Source organism: Ricinus communis, chromosome 9 (assembly GCF_019578655.1).
Source record: "Ricinus communis isolate WT05 ecotype wild-type chromosome 9, ASM1957865v1, whole genome shotgun sequence".
Taxonomy (NCBI): domain Eukaryota; kingdom Viridiplantae; phylum Streptophyta; class Magnoliopsida; order Malpighiales; family Euphorbiaceae; genus Ricinus; species Ricinus communis.
This window is the reverse complement of record NC_063264.1, coordinates 4,810,531-4,833,771: the sequence shown is the minus strand read 5'-3', so window position 1 is coordinate 4,833,771 and position 23,241 is coordinate 4,810,531. Positions and strand designations below refer to the sequence as shown.

General features: G+C 32.4%; 2 protein-coding genes across 3 annotated transcripts; one reads left to right on the top strand and one right to left on the bottom strand.

The window, feature by feature from the left end:
• Nucleotides 1-54: 54 nt before the first annotated feature.
• Nucleotides 55-6,546, bottom strand: LOC8265736 (pre-mRNA-processing factor 19 homolog 1). Its single transcript, XM_002528313.4, has 18 exons — nt 6,349-6,546; nt 6,147-6,232; nt 5,957-6,028; nt 5,803-5,865; nt 5,166-5,252; nt 4,391-4,538; nt 4,190-4,311; nt 3,884-4,000; nt 3,663-3,758; nt 3,506-3,565; nt 3,161-3,235; nt 2,294-2,398; nt 1,792-1,929; nt 1,572-1,649; nt 1,390-1,486; nt 950-1,001; nt 634-704; nt 55-547 (listed from the first exon to the last, which is right to left on the bottom strand). The coding sequence occupies exons 1-18, from the start codon at nt 6,359-6,361 to the stop codon at nt 432-434; spliced, it is 1,596 nt and encodes a 531-aa protein (XP_002528359.2). The 5' UTR covers nt 6,362-6,546; the 3' UTR covers nt 55-431.
• A 9,292-nt stretch (nt 6,547-15,838) lies between these two features.
• On the top strand, nt 15,839-19,770 carry LOC8265737 (serine-rich adhesin for platelets). Of its 2 annotated transcripts, XM_015724855.3 has the most exons (6): nt 15,839-16,024; nt 16,100-16,211; nt 17,801-18,631; nt 18,738-18,923; nt 19,043-19,168; nt 19,249-19,770. In XM_015724855.3, the coding sequence occupies exons 2-6, from the start codon at nt 16,167-16,169 to the stop codon at nt 19,354-19,356; spliced, it is 1,296 nt and encodes a 431-aa protein (XP_015580341.1). In that variant the 5' UTR covers nt 15,839-16,024; nt 16,100-16,166; the 3' UTR covers nt 19,357-19,770. The 2 variants fall into 2 exon arrangements, with proteins under 2 accessions (XP_015580341.1, XP_002528360.1); XM_002528314.4 differs by lacking the exons at nt 15,839-16,024; nt 16,100-16,211 and adding an exon at nt 16,783-17,683.
• Nucleotides 19,771-23,241: the final 3,471 nt, after the last annotated feature.

The following is a 23,241-nucleotide window of genomic DNA, read 5'->3' as shown; positions in this document are numbered from 1 at the left end:
GTAAGACTATATGTTCATAACTGAAACCAAACTGAAAGGATTAAGTCAGTACGGTAACGTAACAGTGAAAATAAGGATACATTTTACAGTAGATACACATTACAAATCTCAGAAGATTATCAATTTTAGTAGCAAGCGCTCTTCATCTAAAGCAAAATCTCATGGTGTAATTAAATGCAATGTCTATGTTCCAAAGATATTTAATACAAAAAGACCGACTAGTGATTCAATTTCACTTTGCTCAATCTCAGGTGACCCCACACCTAGGCACATGGCTCCATAGAATAGAAAATTGAATATGAGCCAATACTTTCACTTTGATATGGACTCAAGTTCTACCATTCACTCTATCAGTAAACTGAAGCTGTTAAGAATAACTGCAAGGAACATCGCGAGGCCCACTTCCCAAATCACGCCATGTTGCAGGCACTTCATGACTCCAGCTGACCTTCATCAGCAGGAAGACCAAATATCCGGAGGTTGCGATCCATTGAACCTACTGCTATGTATTTTGCATCAGGACCAAATTTCACGCAAGTTGCTTTTCCTGTCAATCAGAGCAGGATAATCTTTATCACTCCAATTTAAGAAGGATGCAACAATAAACTAATGGATAATGGGAAGGGGAAAAACCTGTGCCAGATAAATCAGGAAGAGTTTTCACACAATTCCAATCTGCTTTAACACTAGCAACTTGGAAAACCCTGCAGAAAGAACAAGCTACCAAATTAACTAAAGATATAACGGCAAGTCTTAAAAGTTATCAGAACAAGATTAAGAAATTTGCTAATGGGCAGCAGCAGGTAATATTATCTTTTGTAGAGCAAAACATTTTGCAAATGATCAAAGCATCCTGAATAATGACATTCCAACTTTATACAGCAACGAGAAAAAACTATGCAACACTGTACTCCAGAAAATAAATGTATTGTTTGAAAGTCCATAACACCTTATATCTGAGCCTGCAACTCCAAGGTAACATCCACTGTGGTCGAACTCAACTGCAAAAACCAGAATTAGAACTCTTAAGTAGATATTCCTTTTCATGAATGATTGATATGCGCAAGTAAATATTCAAAAGAAAAAAGAGAACATGAGGATTCTGCTAACTATCCATTCATTAAAAAGAATCATCTTGCCTGAAAAAAGATTCACTACTTCAAAAACTTTTCAAGAATAAAAGACAATGAAAAGCAAACAACACCAAATAAACTCCCTACTAACCAAGCTTAAGGTTTTTTAGCCTACAAGCCAGAAGAAATAGTCTACAGGAAGACGCCAAATAATTTGGGGATTCTCATACTATATTGGAAGTATGATATGAATGTAATCACTATTGTACTAAATGAGGCACTACAGGCATCATAGTAATAATACATTGGCACATACCGGAGTTTGTTGGTGTGTCTGAATCATATAGATTGAGTGTCCGGAAGTTCTTCAATTTGCGCAGATCCCATAATTTAACACTATCATATGCTGCAGTCTATCCAGTTTAACAACATAAATCAGAATGTGAGAATTCAGGTCATCTAACATCCATCCAGCGCACATTTGGTTAAAATACGTACTGCTAGGAAGTAACCATTTTCTGAGAAAGATATGGCAGTCACTGGCCCAACATGCCCTTCAAATTTTGCAACATTTGCCTGTCAATCAATAAAAGTAAAGTACAACATGCTTAAAAAAAAAAAAGCATAAAACAGAAGTAACTAGAGAACATTGAGTGTACATATTCTTCTTAATCTCACCCAAAAAGCAATGAACAATAAGGTTGATAATGGGAAATACCTGGCTTTTTACATCCCAAATTTTAACAACAGCATCTGAGGTGCCTGTTCCAAGGATAAGACCATCAGGATGAAAAGCTGCAGATGTATAGCCTTCAGGTGAAGAGCTGTCTGTGTCTGATTTCGAACTATCAGCAACCTGCAGAACCAAATACCATATAATTTATCCAGGACCAATATGTTGCAATTTTGGCACTGCATGTAAAACTAAAAGACTTCAAGCTAGTTAAAGCTCGAAATATCATAGCATTTGAAAGTACTACTTGCATGTAAGAAAACAACAGCAGACTTTAACACTGATAACTAGAACCTGAAGCATGCATTGTCATAATTATGCCACAACTACTATAAAGCACAAAAGCATGCCAGTCTGCTTGATTAAGTTGTTTGAAACATATATTTTATATTTACATACCTCAAATCAATACGAGACAGTAAATGAGAAGGAAATCATGGACAAACCAACACAATGAGGAGTAAGTGAGATAGAGGAGGATTGGGACCTGTGCCAAGCATAAGCCAGAAGAGATATCATAAAAGCACCATGTACTATCAAGAGAAGCAGTCACGAAGTAGTTGTTTGTGGCATGGACAGTGACAGCTTGCACCTGGTAAGAATGAAAAGCAAACCGCAGGTTATGTCAAAAAAATGGCATAAGATCAGAACAGCATCACAATCAGCTCAAGCAAAATGTTGAAAAAGGAATGTGCAAAAATAGGCTGGGGATCTTTTCCAGTGGTTCTGGTAAAAAAGCTAGCACCAAGTTGTAGTAACAGCAAATGCCTGTTGAAAAATAATTTGAAAGGCTGGGATTGCAGATCAAATCTACCATACATTCATTTCAGTACTGCTAATGTTCTGACAAGGCACACAAGAAATCTGGTAATTTCCTCAGAACTTCAATTTGGTAAGAACTCTGTGCTTTATGGGAAATCCTATTTTGCTCAGCATAAGGTGTGTGCATCTAAAGCAAATCACCCTGCCCAGACAACACACACACACACACACACACACATACACACAGAGCAAGCTGATGAAGCAAACAAGGATATATGCATCCAACCTAAAATTACTCCATCAATAAGTGCTTTGCGCGAGAATTATTACAAACCACAAGTTGACCTCAAGAACCTATTAATGGATTCATTAAAGAGGCCCAATTGGCTGGAGTTACCTGTTTATTCCCAATTTCCTAGATAACCTAAACACCTGGCTCTTTAGATACCAGTAAAATAGCAAACACTAAGAATATTCGCTAACAATATGCTTGATTTCATTAAAAGCAAGGCAACTTTTGGAATTAGTTCCGCATCTCAGACCATCCATCAGTCATTGGTCATCAAAAAAACGCATATTGAACAAGATTCACCTCAGCTGTATGATCCTTCAAGATGTGCCTGCAGTCATAGTTTCCATCTTCAGATCCTTGCCATACACGAACAGTCTGCACCGTTAAAAAGGAACAGAAAAGGTAAACACAGAGAACAAATGTAAAAAGTTGGATAATTAATCAGCGGAAGTGGATAAATAGGCTGGGAGCTGGGGAATTCTAAAAGAGAATGGTGGACAATAAAATAGCGAGCATTTAAATGCATTGATCAAAGTAACCTCCTTAATTGCAAAAGGATGGTTCACTTTAGAATTGGAGATGGAAAATAATAAGCACATTGCGTAACGGTTAAAATGGAGATACATGAAGTTGAACTTGACTTACCTTGTCTGCCGACCCAGTTAAAAATAAATCACCCTCAGCTACAAATCTCACACTAGTAACCTATGAAGCAAATGTTGTGATCAGCCAAAATTCCCTTCATTAAAGAGCCGCAGCCATAAAAATAGTAAAATATTAAAAATAATTTTTTTAAAAAAACCTTCTTGGAGTGTCCGCTGAGTGTAGATAGGATTTGCCCTGACGGTCGATCAAAGAGTACTGCAGTAGAATCGACCCCTCCAGTAGCAATTATGTCCTGAAGGTTAGAAAAGAGGTGTATAAATCTACTTAGCAGCAACACATTTGCCATAAATCAGCATCACATGATACACATGTGCATATGAGTTCATTGACATGTTCAAATTGCACAGATATCCTTACTTTGGAATACTGGATATCCATTGAGACAATGCCTGGCTTGTTAGTTTTGTGAAGGGGATGACTGGAAAGCTGTGTGTATCTCTCCACGGCGTCAACAGGAGCCAATGTTGAAGGAATCTAGATCACATTAAAAAGGCAAGATAAGAAATCAAAAAGTATAAAAGCACCCCACTTGATCACTCTTTTGTCCTCATCATCATATCAAGCCAAAAATTAGGGATATGAAAATCTATTGTTCCAGAATATTTACTCAAAATTCACAATCTATAAACTGGAATGGTTCCGTATTAAGGGAAGTAAGAATACCTGCCGTCTCTTTCGCTGTTGTGAAAGAGCTGCATTACAGTCCGTTAGCTCAGTAATGATTGTGACAGAAATTCCAGGACGTAATTTCTTTCCAGGTGGGCCCAAATCATCGTCCGCAGCAGCTACAGTTACATCAAGACCTAAATGAGGCATTGAAACAATATAATCAAACTATTAAATGAAGAGCACACAAGGAAAGACCTCTTTTTCCATTGCTAGCAGCATAGGCATTCTCTGTGGCAGCTGCCGTTACTGACAAAGGTATCTGCCTATCGGCCTGTGCAAGCAATGACCTTGCCTCATCCCTTTCTTTTTTAAGTCGTGCAATCACACGGCAAGCAGCATCATGCTGCCCAAAAACCAAACTCATAAAGTTTAGTCACTGTAGTTCTGTTAATACAATCCGCAATGGACTGCTAGCAAGGAAATCATTCTTACAATTATCCAATCCTACAACATATTCCATTTGTTACCCTGACAAACCCTAGCTAGACATCTATGCAGAAACATGTGGAATGATAAAAATGAAACTGTCGGGCTTGCAATCAGAACTACATGCTGAGGAACTCTTTTCCAATATCCATAGAAAGGAAAGACAATACACTACATGGGTAGACATTGCTTCAACATTAGAATCTGGAAATGGTGCTTTGATGCACAAGAAGAAACAACGCCGCATTCTTTGATATTTGATAGCATTATAAACTAATAGAAAATAATTATGCTTATTGTGAAGGAGTATCAATTACTGTAAAAATAAACAGAACCTTGAATTATGAGAGGGGAAGTAATACAGAAATAACTATGAATGAGATAGTTTAAAGAAGGCAATGCCCGTGTAACAGAAAAGGGGGGAGGAGACATCTATAAAGATAAACAAACATGAAACATGATTTGTCAAAATTAACAAAAAGGAAAAAAATAAAACAGGCAGCCATATAAAGCAGAAGATAAGCATGTAACAAAGTTCATTCACCTGGTATAATGCGTGGCTTAGCTCTTGCCTTGCTGTATGTAGTTGTTGCTCCAATGCGAAATTGGATAGCATCAGACCATCCCATTCCTATGATTAGAATAGTAGAATCACTTTACAAGTGATATGATATAAGAAAAAGGTATAGAAACTGTTCTCAATAACAAGGGTAGAGAAAACAAAGACCCCACTATAGCTAGCATATAGTAAACAGAACTAGTAAAAGAAAGCATCGAATAAGCAGCCTGCGGATACTATCAGATGATTGCACAGAAATAAGGTGTTATATATCCTTGTTTAAATGTTTAAGCCACACTACACTTCTGCATTCAAGATATGCAGTTTCAGCTGAACTTCTTAATTAAAACAACTTTTCGCTATTCACCATTATCTTCCCTAAAACAAATACAAGGGAGAAACAAAAACTAGAGAATTACTTAAGTAGATATACTCCATGGAAACATACATCCATTACCATAAATCATCAGTCCAGCAATAACCAAAAGGAATCCTTTGACATCTATTAAAATAAAAACAATGTAAAGCCATGTTTACAAGTTATTGAACAAGTCACATACTTTAAAACATGTGAAATTTATGAATGAAATATAAAACATAAGAGTGTTCAGTTTGTACATACATTCTGGAACATTCCGAGCATCCCAGGAATACTAGCAGACTGTATAGTTCTTGGCTTCACAATCTAAAAAGCAAGCAAAAGAAAACCTGGTCAATATATACATATATAAATCTTTGAACAAAAATCACAACAAAACAACAGCGACAGCACATACCTTCCCTGCTTTCATAGGTACAATATCATCAAGCGTGAGCGGTTCGGAAGTAATTGGACATTTTCCATAATCCTGATTAGATAATAAACAACAATTCATCAGCAGCCAAAGAGAGAGAAAAAATAATTAATTTTTTTAAAAAAAAATGAAAACTAAAACCCTAAACTACAGTCGGTAATAAGAAGCATACGGAAATGTGCCGTTCGATTAAGCGCTTCTCAAATAGAAGTCCAGACTTCTTCGAGACAACGGGCTCTTCCGGCACCTCGCCGGATACTATACAGTCCCAAAAAAGAAAAGGAAAAGCAGCATTAACTAAAAATCGAGATCCATGAAACACACGCACGCATTAAAAAGCGAAACAGAGAGAGAGAAAAAAGAAAGGGAGTTACTTGAGCAGTGCATTGCGAAGGGAGGGAGAGGTCGTGCTTTTGCTGTTAAGCTATAACTGCTGAAAATTTAAAGTAAGAAGGTTGATTTTGGTGAAGATTTGGAGCAGGAGCAGTATTGGCAGCAGCAGCAGCAGCAGCAGAAGAGGTAAAAAGAATTGAAATTAGGGATTGATCGAGCCGACTGAACTGTGACTAATGGGCTTCATGTATATTAGGCTTCGTTCTGGCCCACTCAATACTGTCCAAATTATTAATTTCCAATACATTACCACGATGGCAAGTATTTCGGTATCACGTGACACTGGTGGTGTTATCAAAATTTTGAACCATTTATATTTCTTACATTTAATCTAAACCATTGATTAAAAAAACTATTAGATAACTCTTTTTTTGTGGTAGAAGTTAGATATTAGATATTCAGTAAAACACCAAAATGATGGCGTCGTAGATGGAGATGCAGATCGAAAGGTTGGGCTACAGTGGATATTGCATCGGTTACACACACTCCCTATTTCCTCCTCATTAAGCAATATTGATTAAACCGTGTTTCTTTCCACACTTTCTTCTTCTTTCTTTTTATATGTTTTATCGTCAAAAATCAAAACCCTAGCAGCAAATCAATGTTTACAAAATCAAATTATTACTCAAGAAAAATAGCCTAACCGCTTCAAGCCCTTTCTTTTACTAAAATTCTATAAATTATTAAGAGGTGTTAGAGGTTAAACTCTTAAAGAAATTAAACAGAAGAGAAAAAAAAAATATACACTGAAATTTTGAAATGGGTTTTAATTTTTTTAACAGAATTCTTTAATGCTCGTCTTGAATCCATTAAAAATGTGATCATCCAAGTGGGTGTTGCAGCGTTAGCTCTATAATTGATAATTTGATGGGTTTAGCTCCATAAGAATATCAAAAAATCCAATTCTGCTTTCCTTTCTCATTACCCAGAAACGATTTATAATCACCCTCAACATAAGATTTCCTTTCGAATTTTCAATATACATTAAGAACTCAAAATAAAATTTTAAATCACAAAAGCTAGTTAAGTTCAAGAGAAAAGACAGACTTAGAAAAAGAAAGAAAGATATTCATGATGTGTTTGATTTAGAAAAAAAAATTAAAGAGAGAGAAGAAAAGCAAACACCAATATCACTTTAAGCTAATGATTAATGAGAAAGCTTTTAATGGTCTTGATTTTTTATTCCAGTTTATGTTTTCTAGGTAAAGAAGAAAGGATAAGAAAAGAAGAAAGAAACAAAAATGAAAAGGAAGAAAAAGAAAAAGAAGAAAGAATGTGAAGAAAAACATACGAATTGATTGTATATAAAGTTTTATTGACACCAGTGTCATTGTGATACTAAATAATGATCCTACTGCGATTTTAATTATTGATTATGAACATGTGGTTCAGTATTACTAAATTTAATATTAAACTTATATATCGAATTATTTTTATCTTAATTCATTTTAGTTTGTTTTGCTATTCATTGCAAACTAGTGTTGCACCCCTACAAGCTTGAATGGGAATTAATGGTGTTAATTTCTTAATGAGTTTGTAGTTAGGCCTAGGTTTGTGATAATGGGTATCGTATAGTTAGTCGAGCATGATGCTCTTTACATTTATGTCGAGTTGATTTATTCATATGATATAATTAGAATTAATATAAATATTATTTATTTATTAATCGTGTATAATATTTTTTATCTTAATATAGTATAAAATTAAATAGATTATATAAATATAACACGTATAATTTAGTTACTTATGTAGGTCGGCTTGGATTATAAAATCGATACAATCCATCTAAACCCGTATAACATTATAATTCAAAATTTATATTAAATTATAATTATAATTATAAATTCATATCAAACAATGGGCTTGCAATGAGAAAATAAATAGAAAGTCTCTTTAGAGGAAAAAAAGAAATAACTCTAACACAAAAAAAAAATTTAGCGAACCGTCCTCGGGTGTGAGACCTTTTCTGAGAGCTCTAATCCTCTGCATCAACCTCAGTTTATCATATAAAGCTAGAAACCCAATATAAGGATTCTAGCTGCAGAAACATAACTCTAGCTTGTATCAGCTCTTATTAAGATAGTCCCTTCTTGGGAATTTTACGGTTTCAAAATCAGGTTTGTGATTTTTTTTATTCAATTAATTATTTCCTCTGTTTTTTATAAACTATTTTTTTATTCAAATTTATTTTTGAAAAAGCATTAATCTATTTATTTTTTTTAAGAAAATAATTTTTAAAACTCAAAAGGCATATTTTGATTTAAAAGTATATTTCTATGATTTCTTTTTTTCTTTTCTTTTTTCTACTCATTACTTTTGATGTCGCAATCCTTATATTTTTATTATGATTTTGACAGCCTGGCTTAAAGAAACAGTCCGACGAGGGCGAAAAGTGGACGTCAGAGTAAAAATATGATGCTTGGACAATGAGTGATTTCTAGTAGGTTTTTAGAATGACAGCACTCTAAGGTACGGGAGCACATAAATGAATCGAATTACACATCGAAATAGGGTGGGAATGGTTGATAATATATATGTAAAGAGTTAGAACTGATCACATGAGGTGTCTTTTGATTATTTGGCTGTAGAGTTATAGAAACTCCAAAATTAAACGTGTTTGGTTCAGAGAAATTTCAGGATGAAGGACCTCCTATAAAGTTTTTAAACCTGATAAAGGGATAAAACCGTGAGGTCAGTGGGGGCTAAAACGGACAGTACCTCATATGATTTGGTTTCGAATCATTACAATGATAAGTTGCATGAATAGAGTGTACTACAAGAAATCAACACAATATTGAGCTTTTCAGAAATAGCCAAGGCATCATCTAAATTATTATGAAAGGAAGGGAAAATAAAAAAAGGTCAAATACTGAACCAGCAAAATCTTTTATGCATTTTTCTGTAACTAAATAATCTGCCCGAGAGACCGTACTCAATTACATTATATATATTAGTCCTAATTTCATTCTTTTTTATTTGATTGACTTAAAAGTTTGAACAATCAATTTTTATTAAATACATTTCATCAATTATCCAAAACTATTTGGAACTCTTTACACGGGCACACTTCTAGGCTTACATATTTAGCAATCTAAGACACAATAATTTGTGTAATAATTCATTAGATAAAATTAAAACATAAGTTATCTCAAAAAAGTAAAATAAAAACAGAAGCAATGTGATGTCTTATAAAAAAAAAACTAATTATTTAATTAGTCATTTTACAACTATCTGAGAATAATTTATTATATTTATCATTTTTCCTCTGCAAATAAGAGAAAAATTAAATTTTTTGACAATCTATATATATTAAAGTAAGAATTTAATAAAGACTGTCTTTTTTTTATATGGCATTCTCACTATCTTTTATGAAATTTTTTATTTAAAGGTATTGTGTAAATCTAAATTGAAATTTCTTTAACATCTCAAAATATTTTAATTTTTTATTTTTTTTTATTCTTAATGTTCTTTTTTAGCATGAATTTTTCTGTCTAAGTCAAACCCATTTTAATAAAATACTCACTACCTTTTTACTCTTTATTTTTTATATCCCTTTATTTATTCATATTTATATTCTGAATTTTAAACCTTTTTATTAGTCTTTATAGTTATTTACAATCTCAATTCGTTGTAGTGATATTCATACTTGTATAACATTTTATTTTTAATTAATCTTAAAAATTTATTCAAATACATATTTGCATCGCATGGGTATATATATGTAGTTGATTCTAGTTCTAGGTTTTGTTCCCAAACACTGCTTAAAAGTTGTACACTTGTACCAGACTTGTTCTTCCTACCCCACTTTGCAGTGGATTTTTTCTCTTTTTTCTTTTTCTTTACCAACTTGCAGAATATTTCTAATCCACGGACTACTCTAACTTTAGGATGAGACACTAACACAAATTCTCCTCTGCAACAGTTAAGAAAGGATTGACTAAAATCACCAGCTAGCGGAAATTCGGAATATATTAAATAATAGTTACATTTTCTCAATAATATTTATTTTGAAAAGTGACAAGTTTTGAATTTGAATTCTTTTTTTTTTTTGCATTAAATAAGTTTTTACTTTTATAATGAATATAAAAACGACGGCTAACCTATATTGTATAGTTCATGATCCATTAACCCTTTTAAGAATTAAAAAAAATATTACTTACTGCAACGAGAAAAATATTTAATAGGTTCTTTTTTATTTTCAAAAGGAATAATTACATGATCCGATTATTATTACATCTTAAAAGATGATTGCATTTTCTTTTCTAGCTTTGCACAATCAGGCAAGTAGACAATGCACGACGGCCATTTCTCTTTACACACACACACATGGAACCTTTTACTCGTAAACTTTTGTACGTGCTATTTGGAGAGAATGAATATTTACTTATCTTGTTGTATTAGCTGAGACCCCATTATAAATAAAGCCATATAAGAAAAAAAGAAGAGCATAACTTTATATTTTATGCGTAGATAGAGAGACATACGTACAAGGCTAGGCTTTTATCTAAATCAAGATGAACACCTTCGAGGCATACGCAAATTCATGTGCAAAAATTGTATGTTAACGTTGTGCAGCAGCCAAGTTGGTGGGTGGTTCTAATGAAAAGATGTTAGAAAAGGAAATTTTTTGTCTAGACTTGCCGTATATTTATTAGTTTTAAATAATAAAATATATTAAAGTGTAAAATATTTATATATATATATTACTTTCCTGTTAATCATGGTGTATACACCAGACTTATTTAAGAACTTCTGGTTAGTAAATATATATAAAAAAAGTAATTCTTACTTAAGCTTGATGTATACATCAAAATCAATAGAGTGACGTAGATTATAAGTATTTTATAATTTGGTATTTGATGATTGATATGATTAGATATTCTATTAGATTTTGAATATCTAAGACTCCTAAAATTCTAAGTTTTTAAGCACAAGTTAGATGCCTATTTTTCCTTCACCTGCAAAATTTAATCTTGTTTCTGTTATAATGATGTTTAGTCTTTTTCTTTATGATTGTGATCAAAGTCATCATGTGAATCAAGCACATATCTTGACATGCTTATAATTAACACCAATAGAATCTGCATTTCAGCTTTTGATCAGCGGCATCGAATTTCTGCAACTTTAGTGATGGAACATAAAAAGAAAAAAAGAAAAAAAACATGAATAACTTAACTTGGAGAAGTATGGACAGAGTTCTGGGAAGATATGCCTTAACAAGCTTTAGCTAAAGCAATATAATTACTCAGTTAGCTTAAACACCATGCATTTTCATTGATTCTTCTTTCTTTCTTTTTTAAGTACCAACAAATGCAGACGATGTTCGGCTGCCAAGTCTCCAAGAACACATAGCAACAGTTTTTATACATGTCATTTTGCAGCACAGGTATGTTTCTTATGATACCGGTAACTCAGATATCAAAACTAAAGTAGCACTAACCTCATGATGCATATAGGTAGGACGGTTCCATGACTATAATATGGTACTATTAATAATATATATATCAATATTGTGTTTCTTTCGCCTCATCCGATCCGATGAGTAGAAAGTCGGAATCACTAATTTCTTAACTTAATATTTTTAGTATTAATATTTCTTTTTTTTTATTTGTCGACTTATTTTTACTAAAATGACCGTTTGAAAATGAAATATTTATTAATTTACAACATTACAAATACTTACTCATTAATAACTTAAAAAATAAAATTTATTTTCAAATTTTTTCAAATTAGATCTTACGAGCTTTATAAGATATGTTATTGTTGATACGGCAAATCATTTAAAAATATTTTATTTTTGATATCACAGTAATAAAAATATCCCAAAAAATGTAATACAAGTCTAAGATTCAATTCAAAATCATGACAAAGTCTTATGGTCTTTAAAATCTCCAAAGTAAGGAAATAGAATATGATTAGAAAATATTGGGAGTCTAGATAGGAAGTAGCACGGGGCAATGTTCCAATTAAGCATCTTGGATAAACACGTTGTCATGCTATGATTGGTGGTTCGGTAGGAGTAGTATATAATATTATTTTGCTTACTCCTAAAACCTCCAACATTGCAGAGCATATTTCCCGTTTCATTATGAAACAAAGTAGACAAGAGTATTTTCTTTTTCTCTTTTTGTTTTTGAATTAAATTCTTTATAGACTTTCCATAAAACAAGGGAACTCCCGCCTTCTCAATCGAATTTTGCTCTAATTGGAAAAATGGAAGCTTTCTAGAAGCGAATTCCGCGTTACCAGATGTGGATAACAAAATTGATTTCAAGTGAAACAACCTCACTACAGCACTATATCTATCTATCTATCTATCTATATATTATATATTTGATTGATTAATATATATAATATTATTTAAAATGTACGATGGTATTAAAAGTCTAAATATCTATCTAAATTCGTAGGCCTATTTTTTTTTTAGTTTTTATTTAAATGGTATGATTTGACTAATTGATTATAATTTTATAACCAAATTAAAATTTCGATCAAGATTATATACTATTCTCTTTATTTTAGATACTAACCTCTTTTTTATTTTACTAATATCGTTTGCTTCTTAAAAAAAAAAAAAAAAACCACAGACGAATGTGAGGAAAGAAATGACTTCACCTCCCATTCTTTTTCTTGAATTATGATGTTCACTTGTCGTTCATTTTGTTGTTCATCTGTAACCTGACATTTATAACTCGTGTGTGATGTGTAAATATATATGACAGTGATATGTAAGTTGTTGATGATAACACGTCACCCTATTTTGACCGAAATTTTAATTTGACTATAATTATATGCCTGATAGACAAAAGGGTAAGGTTTTCTGCAAGCACTGTGCCTTATAAAACTGACAGCTAAGGTATCCTGTGCGATCTAAATTTGAAAGGAGATGATTTATTTTCTTTGGTTCAATGGTAGGTTGATGCAAAGAAACCTAGTAGATAAGACTTGTATTGATGGGTTCTTATGCAGTTGGTCTGTCTCTTTTTCTCACTCGGGGAATCCGAATAAGTGGAATCTTTTTCTTACACTGTTTTGAGCTTTGATTTTTTACTTTATTTCACTTCTCTTCCTAGGAAAATATTCAACTTTTTAGGGTGTAGTCTTGTACAATAAATCTTCAAGGGAACAACACATAATAGAAAGGTTTCGTGTCGATCGGAGAGACTAAGAGAAATCAATAAAAAAATATAAATAAAATTTAATAACATTTACTTAACGACGAAAGAATAAATATTTTAAAAAATATTTCAAAATCTGAACTGATAAACGAACAGTGAGCTCGTTTAATTTCATCAGTTCAATTTATTAAACTCCAAATCTAACTAATCTATTAAAAATTTGAATTTTAAATATTTTATAAAATAGCTGTTACAACTTTCATGTCCAATCAAATCCAATAACCTTTTCTCAATTGGTCTGAATTTTTGAAAACACTGCTTTAAACATATTAATTCTATTTGATATTCTAAGAGGCATGGAGTTGTAAGGTATTATGAATAGAAGTATGTTAGAAATTAGTACTAATTTATTTTAGATTGTGAACGAATAAATACAAGTACAATAGATTACAGAACTGTAGATTATAAAGATATGAGTAAAATAAAATAAAAGCTTTAATGAGTTTGGAGCTATATAACTAGCAATCTTTTTTCCTTTTTTTTTTCAATAAAACGTTCAAAATGCAAAAGCTAAACTAAGTATGGCAACATTGGATCAGTGGGAATAAAAAGCTTGATGAATAGATTAAATTGTTATTTGTGATGGGTACATGCTCACTATCACTGGTGATGTGCATTTATGCCAACTAGAATGGCAATGCACATGGGACTACCTACTATGTGAACTTGCACTGTCTTTCATTTCATTGTTTTTATAGGGAAATTTGATGCAGAAAGCATTTTATTTAAAGTTTATATATATATATAGCCATCTAAAGAAACTTTAGTAATTGGCAGTCACTTTCCAATTCTTTTTATTTTTTAGGCAATTAACCTACTTTGCATATAAAATCAAGACAATTCTAATATTTCCCTATTGAAACTTCGATTCATGGGCCATGAACCTCATTTTGGAGTGATTTATCTTTTTTTCCCTCCAAATAAAGACTCATAATGATTATACTTCAAATATAACTCTTAAGTAACATCGGTGGTGTTTATAGCCGTGAGATAGAAGTCTTGAGTTTAAGTTTTCACCTTTATATTGGATGAAATTTTATCTTTACGGTAAAATTTTACTTTTATGACAAGTGAAATGAAATAGTCATGTCGTCGTGAGTCCACAATCAATTGAACCTCTCATAAATAAATAAAAGAAAATTATATGATAAAACCTAGCTAAAAGTTAAGAAGATTAAATCAAATACTTGTCTTAAGAATATACTTGTAAAACTTTTTTTAACGATTTTGTAATTTGCTTCTTTATTTTTCTTTAAAAAAAAATAAAAACGAGTTATTCTGTTTCTACTTGCTTGGCAGGATGAAAGATGAAGAGTGATCTTACACAGGAGAAAATGCTCACCACTCTTCATCACCCACAATATTTCATGAATTCGGATTCCAGATAACAGCAGTGGTCATATAGGCAAAAAAGAAAAGAAATTGACTCTTATATCACTGTCACAAACTAGGTCCTCAAAGTTTCTTCTTTATCTTTCTTCTTTTCCATAAAGTTTTCAGCTAATAAAATGGTCCCTAATCAATCTGGCCTGCAGAATTGTATCTATGGACTTCAGATGCAATAGAATCAAAATCAAGATATGTTAACTTCATATTTTATCCTCTAATAATAGGACCCCCCCCCCCAAATTATTTATCAGTCAAAATTCCTTTCTCCAAAATTATTCTAGATACCTTTTTCTAATGGATATAATTAATGTCACACAAAATTAGCTTTCTGTAGCAATTCCTGCTGTCTTCATTAGTTAACTCTTAATAGAATTTTATATTCAAATTAAAAAAAAACCCTATTTAAAAATTAGAAATATAATTAATGTGAATAGGTTGATTTTGTTTTTTCCCTAAAAATCCTAAATAAGTGGAGTTGTATATCATTAATCTCTCACATATCATTACAAGGGAAAAAGAAAAAAGAAAAAACTCGGTCAACCCAATTTCTTGTCCTTTTGTACTTCACCATTCCAACTCCAATAAAAATGCCTCACCCACCACCGCCTCCTACGATCAAGACCTGCGCAGTCGCCACTTAACCACCGCGCCACGTCACCGAAAGGCAGACTAGGATCCACAACCCATTTGCCACATTAGCAGAATGAGCAAGAAGTAGAGGTCCCCCATGTTTCCCGGGTAGACCTAAAATAAAGAGAATGCCACGCTGGCACACCTGTACGGAACACCCCAAAAAACTACAAACCCTATTTCCCTCTATATATTTAACTAACTTTTAGGACACCCATATATAAGTACCTTCCCCCATTTTCTTGTTTTTTAACTAATTTTAACTTTACAATACAACGTTGTTCTTCTTCGGAACTGCTCATCATCGTAGTAATAATACTCTGTCTCTTTCTTCAATTGTTCTTCTTTTTCTTATTCCCTCTCTTTCCTTCTGTTTCTCGATTGTCTTTTTTCAGTTATAACGATGGAGTATTCGGATATATTAATTTAGTCATCACACATTTGAATGTGCTAAGAAGAGGTAGTCTTGTTGTCAAATGTTATCCATTTCTATATTTAAGGCATTTATCAATCTGAAAAGCTTCAGTTTTTCAAGGAGACAAAGACAAAAGAAAAATCAACAGCGGCAGCAGCAACATTCTTAACAAACAAAGAGCAAAACCATGTTGCAGAACGTGATTCATCCACCTCAAGAGCAGCTCTCAATTGTAATACTCTCCTTCAATTCTAATAAGTTCATTCTTTTATTTTTTATTTATGTTTCATGCATAATAATATAAATTATTAGCTTCATTATGAGCATATATGGGAGCACACGTTTTTTTCTTTTCCCTTTACACATTTTTTAACTTTATATTCATTATTATGCATGTGATTACGAATTTAAATCTTAAGATTAATGTTTGATATGATTAAAGGTTATCTTACTTTTTTGAAATTGTTTGGTTATGGCAAGGTTTTCATATACGTATATATATATTTGGGAATTCGAGTGGCATTTATTTAAGAGTATTTATTTGTTAAATGTTTCTAGTTGCTTTATTTTCAACTGTATGCATGATTGCTTTCTAATAGCACAAGCTGATAGTTTTGTTTCTTTTCACATTCATTACATGTAATTATCATTTTATATGAAGATATGGTCAAGCTTCAGACGTCTCTCAATGAGAGAATGTACAAAAATCTCACAACCAGGAATTAGATGCTTGATGGCTAAGTTAGCTTAGAGTCACTTGCAAAAAAGAAATATGTTCTTGTTGGTGTGGTTCCCTGTTGAATGGCTCATTAATATGGGTTAGTCAAAGCTTGTTTTGTACATCAATGGAGAGACAATATATATACATATATATATATATATATACACACACATATATTCAGTTTGAGTCCAGAAATATGCCCACCAAAGAAAACCCAAATGTCATTATCTTAAATGGTAACATCGATCACCACTGTAATTATCCTTACTTTTTCTGACAATAATTTCAACTTTCTTTCTAATAATTTTGGGAATATATGTGCTCCAGATTGCTCTAATCTTGGATTCTTTTTGTCACTTAATTAACACTTTCACATGGATAACTAAGTTGGGGCTCTTCTAATTTTCACTTTTCTTGGAACTTAGCTTCTTCTTTTTTTTTTTTTTTTTCTCTCTTTTGTTCCTATAGTTTGAGTGTAAAGAAAAAAGCATGTATACATTGGAGTTGCTTCTTGTTAATGCTATTTATTTATTTTTCTTGCTAATCTTGGATACACAACTTCCTACAAGGCACATGGAGCACAGATACACATCTTTTTCTACTTTGCACTTAAGATATCCACCATTATATTGTCCTTCTCTGTGGAATTGATGTGTTTTTAATCAAAAATGGAAACAAGATTGATGCTTGTTAACTACACTAAGAATTGAATACTAGTTCCATATTCAATTGAATTACTCCACTCCACTGTAACAAAGAGCAGACACATGCGATTATAATCTAGCAAAGCTTTATTGTGGACACCCTTGATAGCATTTAGACATAAAATCAGCTTGATTAAAAGAATATTACCCTTTTAAGCTTGATATCTTTATCAAATAATGGTCTACGTGAACAGACACATCGGATCGATTAAAGATCAAGAATTAGATCCAAGCCAATAAGCAATGAAGAATCATGCTTGGCGTGTGCCCAAGAAAGAGGTCATGACTTGTATATAATATAATAAATAATAGACATTACATATATATGTTGTTAATTGATTAGGTGATGAGTTAGAATTCATGATGATCTCAACATTGTTTTTCACTGTTTTACAGGATGATGTTTCAAGCCCACTTAGTGCTCAGATATTGGAGTTCTGTGATCCTGATTTCTTGGAAACCCTGCAAAACTCTGAAGTCACTTCAAGCTCAAACTGTTGCTATGAGGAGAATTCTCCTTACACAACTAATCTTGCATTACCACCTGATATAGAAAAGTTCAACAGTTGCCAAGATAATAATTGCAATAATACTAGCACCACAACTCCAACAACTACCAGCACTACCACCACGGCCACTACTACTACTAGCACCACCACCACTGCAGCTGCACATGCAAACAACAACATCAGTTGCAGCAATAATAACAATCTGTCAATAATTTTTGATTCACAAGATGAGCTTGACAACGAAATTTCTGCTTCTATAGACTTTTCCTCATCTCCTACGTTTTCTATCCCTCAATTTATCAATACTGATCAGCAAGACCACCAATTTGATTTCTCGTCTGTGCAACCTCAACTCTCAGTTTCATTAACTGATATGGTTACTGCAGATGGGCTAACTCAGTACCCTTCTGATTCTATTGCTCCACTTTTGGTGGGGCCTCCATTACCATCAGTTTTTGAAGAAGATTGTTTGTCTTCAGTTCCTTCTTATGTAACTTTAAACCCTTCTTCTCCTTCTTGTTCATTTCTTGGTCCTGCTATTAGCACATACATGTCCACTGCTGGGACTATGACTTCTGCATTATCTGCTGATAATTCTGGAATTTTTACTAGTGGTATTCTTGTTGGATCTGAATTGCAACCACAAGAATTGGAATATCAAGGTGATAGCGGTCCAATTTATTGCCCTGATTCTATCTTTAAACCTGGAGACCTACAGGTATTTTCGCTAGCAATACATAATTGTATAACATGTATTTTTTTTCCTTTAGTTGTTCTCTCTCTCTCTTTTTTCTTGTTAATGTTCTTATCTTGTTCTTTTAAAGGCACTTAGCAATGAGACTCAACAGTTTGTGAGTGGAACTGGGAGTTCTACTCCTTTAACATCCGAGATTTCAAGTTTGGAAGATTCTGCTTTTAAAGTAGGCAAACTCTCTGTTGAGCAGAGGAAGGAAAAGATTCATAGGTACATGAAGAAAAGAAATGAAAGGAATTTCAGCAAGAAAATCAAGGTTCATTCCCTCTTTCTATCAAAAATTCTTTGCATGTATATATGATTCCTTATATGTATATCAAGCTTGAAAGCGAGTTTTTGTGTTCATGTTACTAACAGTTGAAGAAAATTTTGCAGTATGCATGTCGTAAAACACTGGCAGATAGCCGGCCTCGAGTCAGAGGAAGGTTCGCAAAGAATGATGACTTTGGAGAGAATAATAGGGCTGTGTGCAGCAATCAAGAAGATGATGATGAAGATGAAGTAAGATTCTTTAATCTCTTATGCATCACAGATGTAATACCCAAAATATTAAAAATGTTTTAAATTTCTTTTTCCTGCAGATAATAGTGAAAGATGAAGAAGACATGGTGGATTCAGCAGATATTTTTGCTCATATCAGTGGTGTAAACTCCTTCAAATGCAACTATTCGATCCAGTCTTGGATTTAATTAGCTTTTTGAGGGCATTAAAACATCTCTACAATTTTGCAGATGGCCCTATTTCACCCAGGATTTACGTCTATCTGTCTATCTATCCTGGTTTAATATTACAAAGTAGAATAAATCGGGTCATTTAATATACATATATATTATGTATTAATGCAGTCAGGATAATCTAGAAACGTGCAATAACAATGTAATTTTTGTAGATACTCCCCATCCCTTTATTAAGATCCCATATACAATCTGTACAATCCTGTGTTGTATCTTATTGCTGGGCAGGAGTACTAGTTGCAACATGTCTATAATAGTTTGTTTCTGTTTATTGTTTTGTGTGACTTGTATCTCAGACAATCTGAAATATAGTTGATGATGACTTTACCACAAACTTCTTTGGAATCACATTCAGAACTTTCTTTTTTCCTCTTCTTCTTTTACTTTAATTTGTACTTTCACCAATCTGCTTGATTTACCTATATATCTTGGAATTGTTGATCTTTATTTGTGTGAATCATGAATAGCACAAGTGTCTTTCCATGCAGTTATGTCACAGAAACAGCCAATCTAAAAGGCTTGAATTTGTAAAGGAAAGTCTGCAGCACAACTTTAGTACCTCTAAATAACAGCAAAGAATTAAGAAAAAGAAATATTGCTCTGCACAAGTTATGCAATGGGTTTTCCTGATAATTAGTAACAGCATCTGCATGGCCCAGACAGAACACCGACGTAAATTTCTTACATATAAAATGGCATGGAATGGATCCTCGGATCTATAAAACTATATGGACTGAGGTCCATCTTATAACTTGCGCATTCAATTCATGCTTTCTGAGCCCTCCAATGGATCAAAAAGTAAACAAAATTCAGACCTGCCATTTCTGAACCCTCAGACCACCAGACAACCGTACAGTCGTGCCTGGTTCTTAAAGTACTGCAGTATAGTTGGGCTCAATAATGCCCAATGTATTACGACTTTGTGGGTCTGAGCATGACCACAGGCTTGGAACCGTCATAACCCAACTTCAACTGTGACTGGCACACAAGGGGACATTGCTTTGAGGTTATCAGGATTTTGTATAGTTTTCATCTTTAAAATTGGGAAACTGATATCTTCAAGCATATGACCGTAGCTTTAGCTCATCAAATCAGCTATTCAATAATGGAGTATCTTCTTACTGATCAAAGCTGAATACTTTTCCATTCTTGAAAATTCCTTACTCAAAGAGTAAATAATATGCTTTCAAGGAGATGGGATTAATACTTTAAAGGTTAAACCATTATAAAAAAAATATCAAGAATGGCAACCTAATTTAGAAAGTTAAAGGAAATAATAACTATAAATCTATAATATGAAAATTATAAATAAGGATTTGAGGCTTCTTTGATATTCACGAATACTAATAATTCTTTCTTTTTTTTTTTTCATTTAATCGATCGGCTAATATCATTACATTTCTTAAAACAAACGCAATATCTTTCATAAGCCAACAGACAAACTTCTTTTTCATTTGAAAAAATCCCATTACTTGTGTTGTGAAACACAACTTGTGATCTTGTTCTAATCAAAACCCGACAAACATAAACACATCTAGAATTGATGGAAAGATGAAAATTTAGGAAATGGGCTTAGATTTAAAGAGGTAAAGTGGTGACAAAAAATCAAAACGGAAAAAGAGGGGAAGAGAATAGTTAGTTAAATGTCGTTTTGTATCAAAATCTTATTGGTGATTTGAAAAGGTCATAGCCACCACATGAAATTTTAAAATTTTTTAAAGACAAAGTGCAACAATTTTGACAAAAACAAAAATGTTGACAAAATGCAAGGCTCTCAAGGTTAGGTATAAACCTTGGAATATAGACACTTTTTGTAGAACATATTATACTTAGCATCAAAAAAGACTTTCATTTTTTCAATATGTAGTTAGGGCTAGACCGGCTCCTAAAACTGTATAGCCTTTTTCTTTGAATTTTTTCCCTTTAGTAAAACTAAAAGGGTTGTTTTCGCTCAATTAATTATTTAAAAGTAATCAATTTAAGTCCACATTTGCCCTAATTGATTGAGTTGGTCCACTGTGTTTAAAAAAAAAAGAAAAAGTAAAATAAAATTTTGAAAGTTGGAATATTTTCAGAATTTCCGATTGCCGGGAATTTGGGATTGAAAGCAACCGATAATAATAAATAACATTTGCAGAAGCCGAAAGTAATAGCCTATTATTATTAGTATTGTTTTTCCAAATCATACTTCACCAATTCTTGCTACTAATATTTACATATGTATAGCTATATCTTAACTGGAATCAAAGAAAGTATCTTTAGTGACCAAACGTTTGAACCCTCTGTTAATAATTTACAAAGAAAGTATCTTTAGTGACCAAATGTTTGAACCCTCTGTTAATAATTTACAGAGAAAGTATTTAAAATTTCAACCCCCCACCCCACAGCTTTTTTCACATTAAAAAGAGAAAAAACACCCAAAATTAGGGATGTTAGTGTGATTGACATAAAGTGATGATTACTGTTAGACTTGTGATAGTATATAATATTGCTGCTTTCATATGAATCCTTTGACTGTTCCAGAGAACAGGTGTTCCATGACACATATATATGTTCTTGTTCCCAGCATTAATATAGTCAACCGCTGTGTTTGTTTGTCTTGCAGCAGAGGCCTGTTCACATGGATCCATCTTATTATATAAACCCATACATTGTTTGCGGCTCATTGCATGCAATTTTCATTACCAATGAGTGCCTCGAACATTAGTTACTCGTGAACTGCTCAAACAAGAACAAGGCTCGGTCGGGTTAAGCTCGAGTGGTTGCTTTATAAACTCATAAATTCAAACAACAATAACTTAATATTTGAATATACAATTTACATATTCTTTTAATAATAATAATAATAGTTATATGTTTAAATCTATTTACTATAATAGAATCGTAAATTTATTATAATATTTTATATAAACATTTAATTTTTTAATGAATGAATGGAATGTAATATCTAATTCGTAAAACATTAAGTCGGTTTAAATTCAATTAAATTTAATAATAAACAAGCTAATATATCGAAAACTCAAACTCGAGGGTTTTTTATAATTTTCATAATTTCTGTTATTCATCTTATCAGATGTCAGATGAACATGTCTTATGGTAGCACAAATATTTTGAATTTTATGGCATGTGAACATGGGACAGTGAGAAGTCGTTGCCTGATGGTCGTTCTGTAGAAGAAGAGAGTAATTTGGTAAAGATGTGACCAATCCTTTATACTTATCTTCTGAATACAGTTGCTGATGCATGTGTTAACCACACATGGCATATCCTAATGTTTCCCAATCACACTTCATACGTACATATTTATTTCTTTTTATTATTATTATTATAATTAAAAAGGAAAAATTGGTCATCTTCCATTCCGTGCATGGAATGTCAACACAACATATTGAGTTGAATATTAATCTTGTAATTAATTAATAAATATATTATCCACCATACTACTTAACAAAAATCAAATGATACCTGCATCCTCTCATTCCAAATCAATTATTTTAATCAAGCCTAAAACTCAATTTCTTTTACACTATTAATTGATTAATATCATATAATATGAAATGTAGAAAAAGAAAGAAAGTATATCCAAACCCTGATCATATTTTTCTAGATTCACATTTATATATGATTAACACATTAGTATATATTGATGTGTTAAAGAAAGAAAGTTTTGAACACAAAAAGTTCAACCCCGAGGTTAAGTGAGTGAAGATGGCTCTAATTTTAGATTTCATTATATAAGATAAAGGGAGAACAGAAGAAGTAAGAACCCACATGGTTTTCTTGGATGCCTGAAGTCAAATCCTCAAAATTAGAGTAAAAGAAATGGTAATTCTACACATT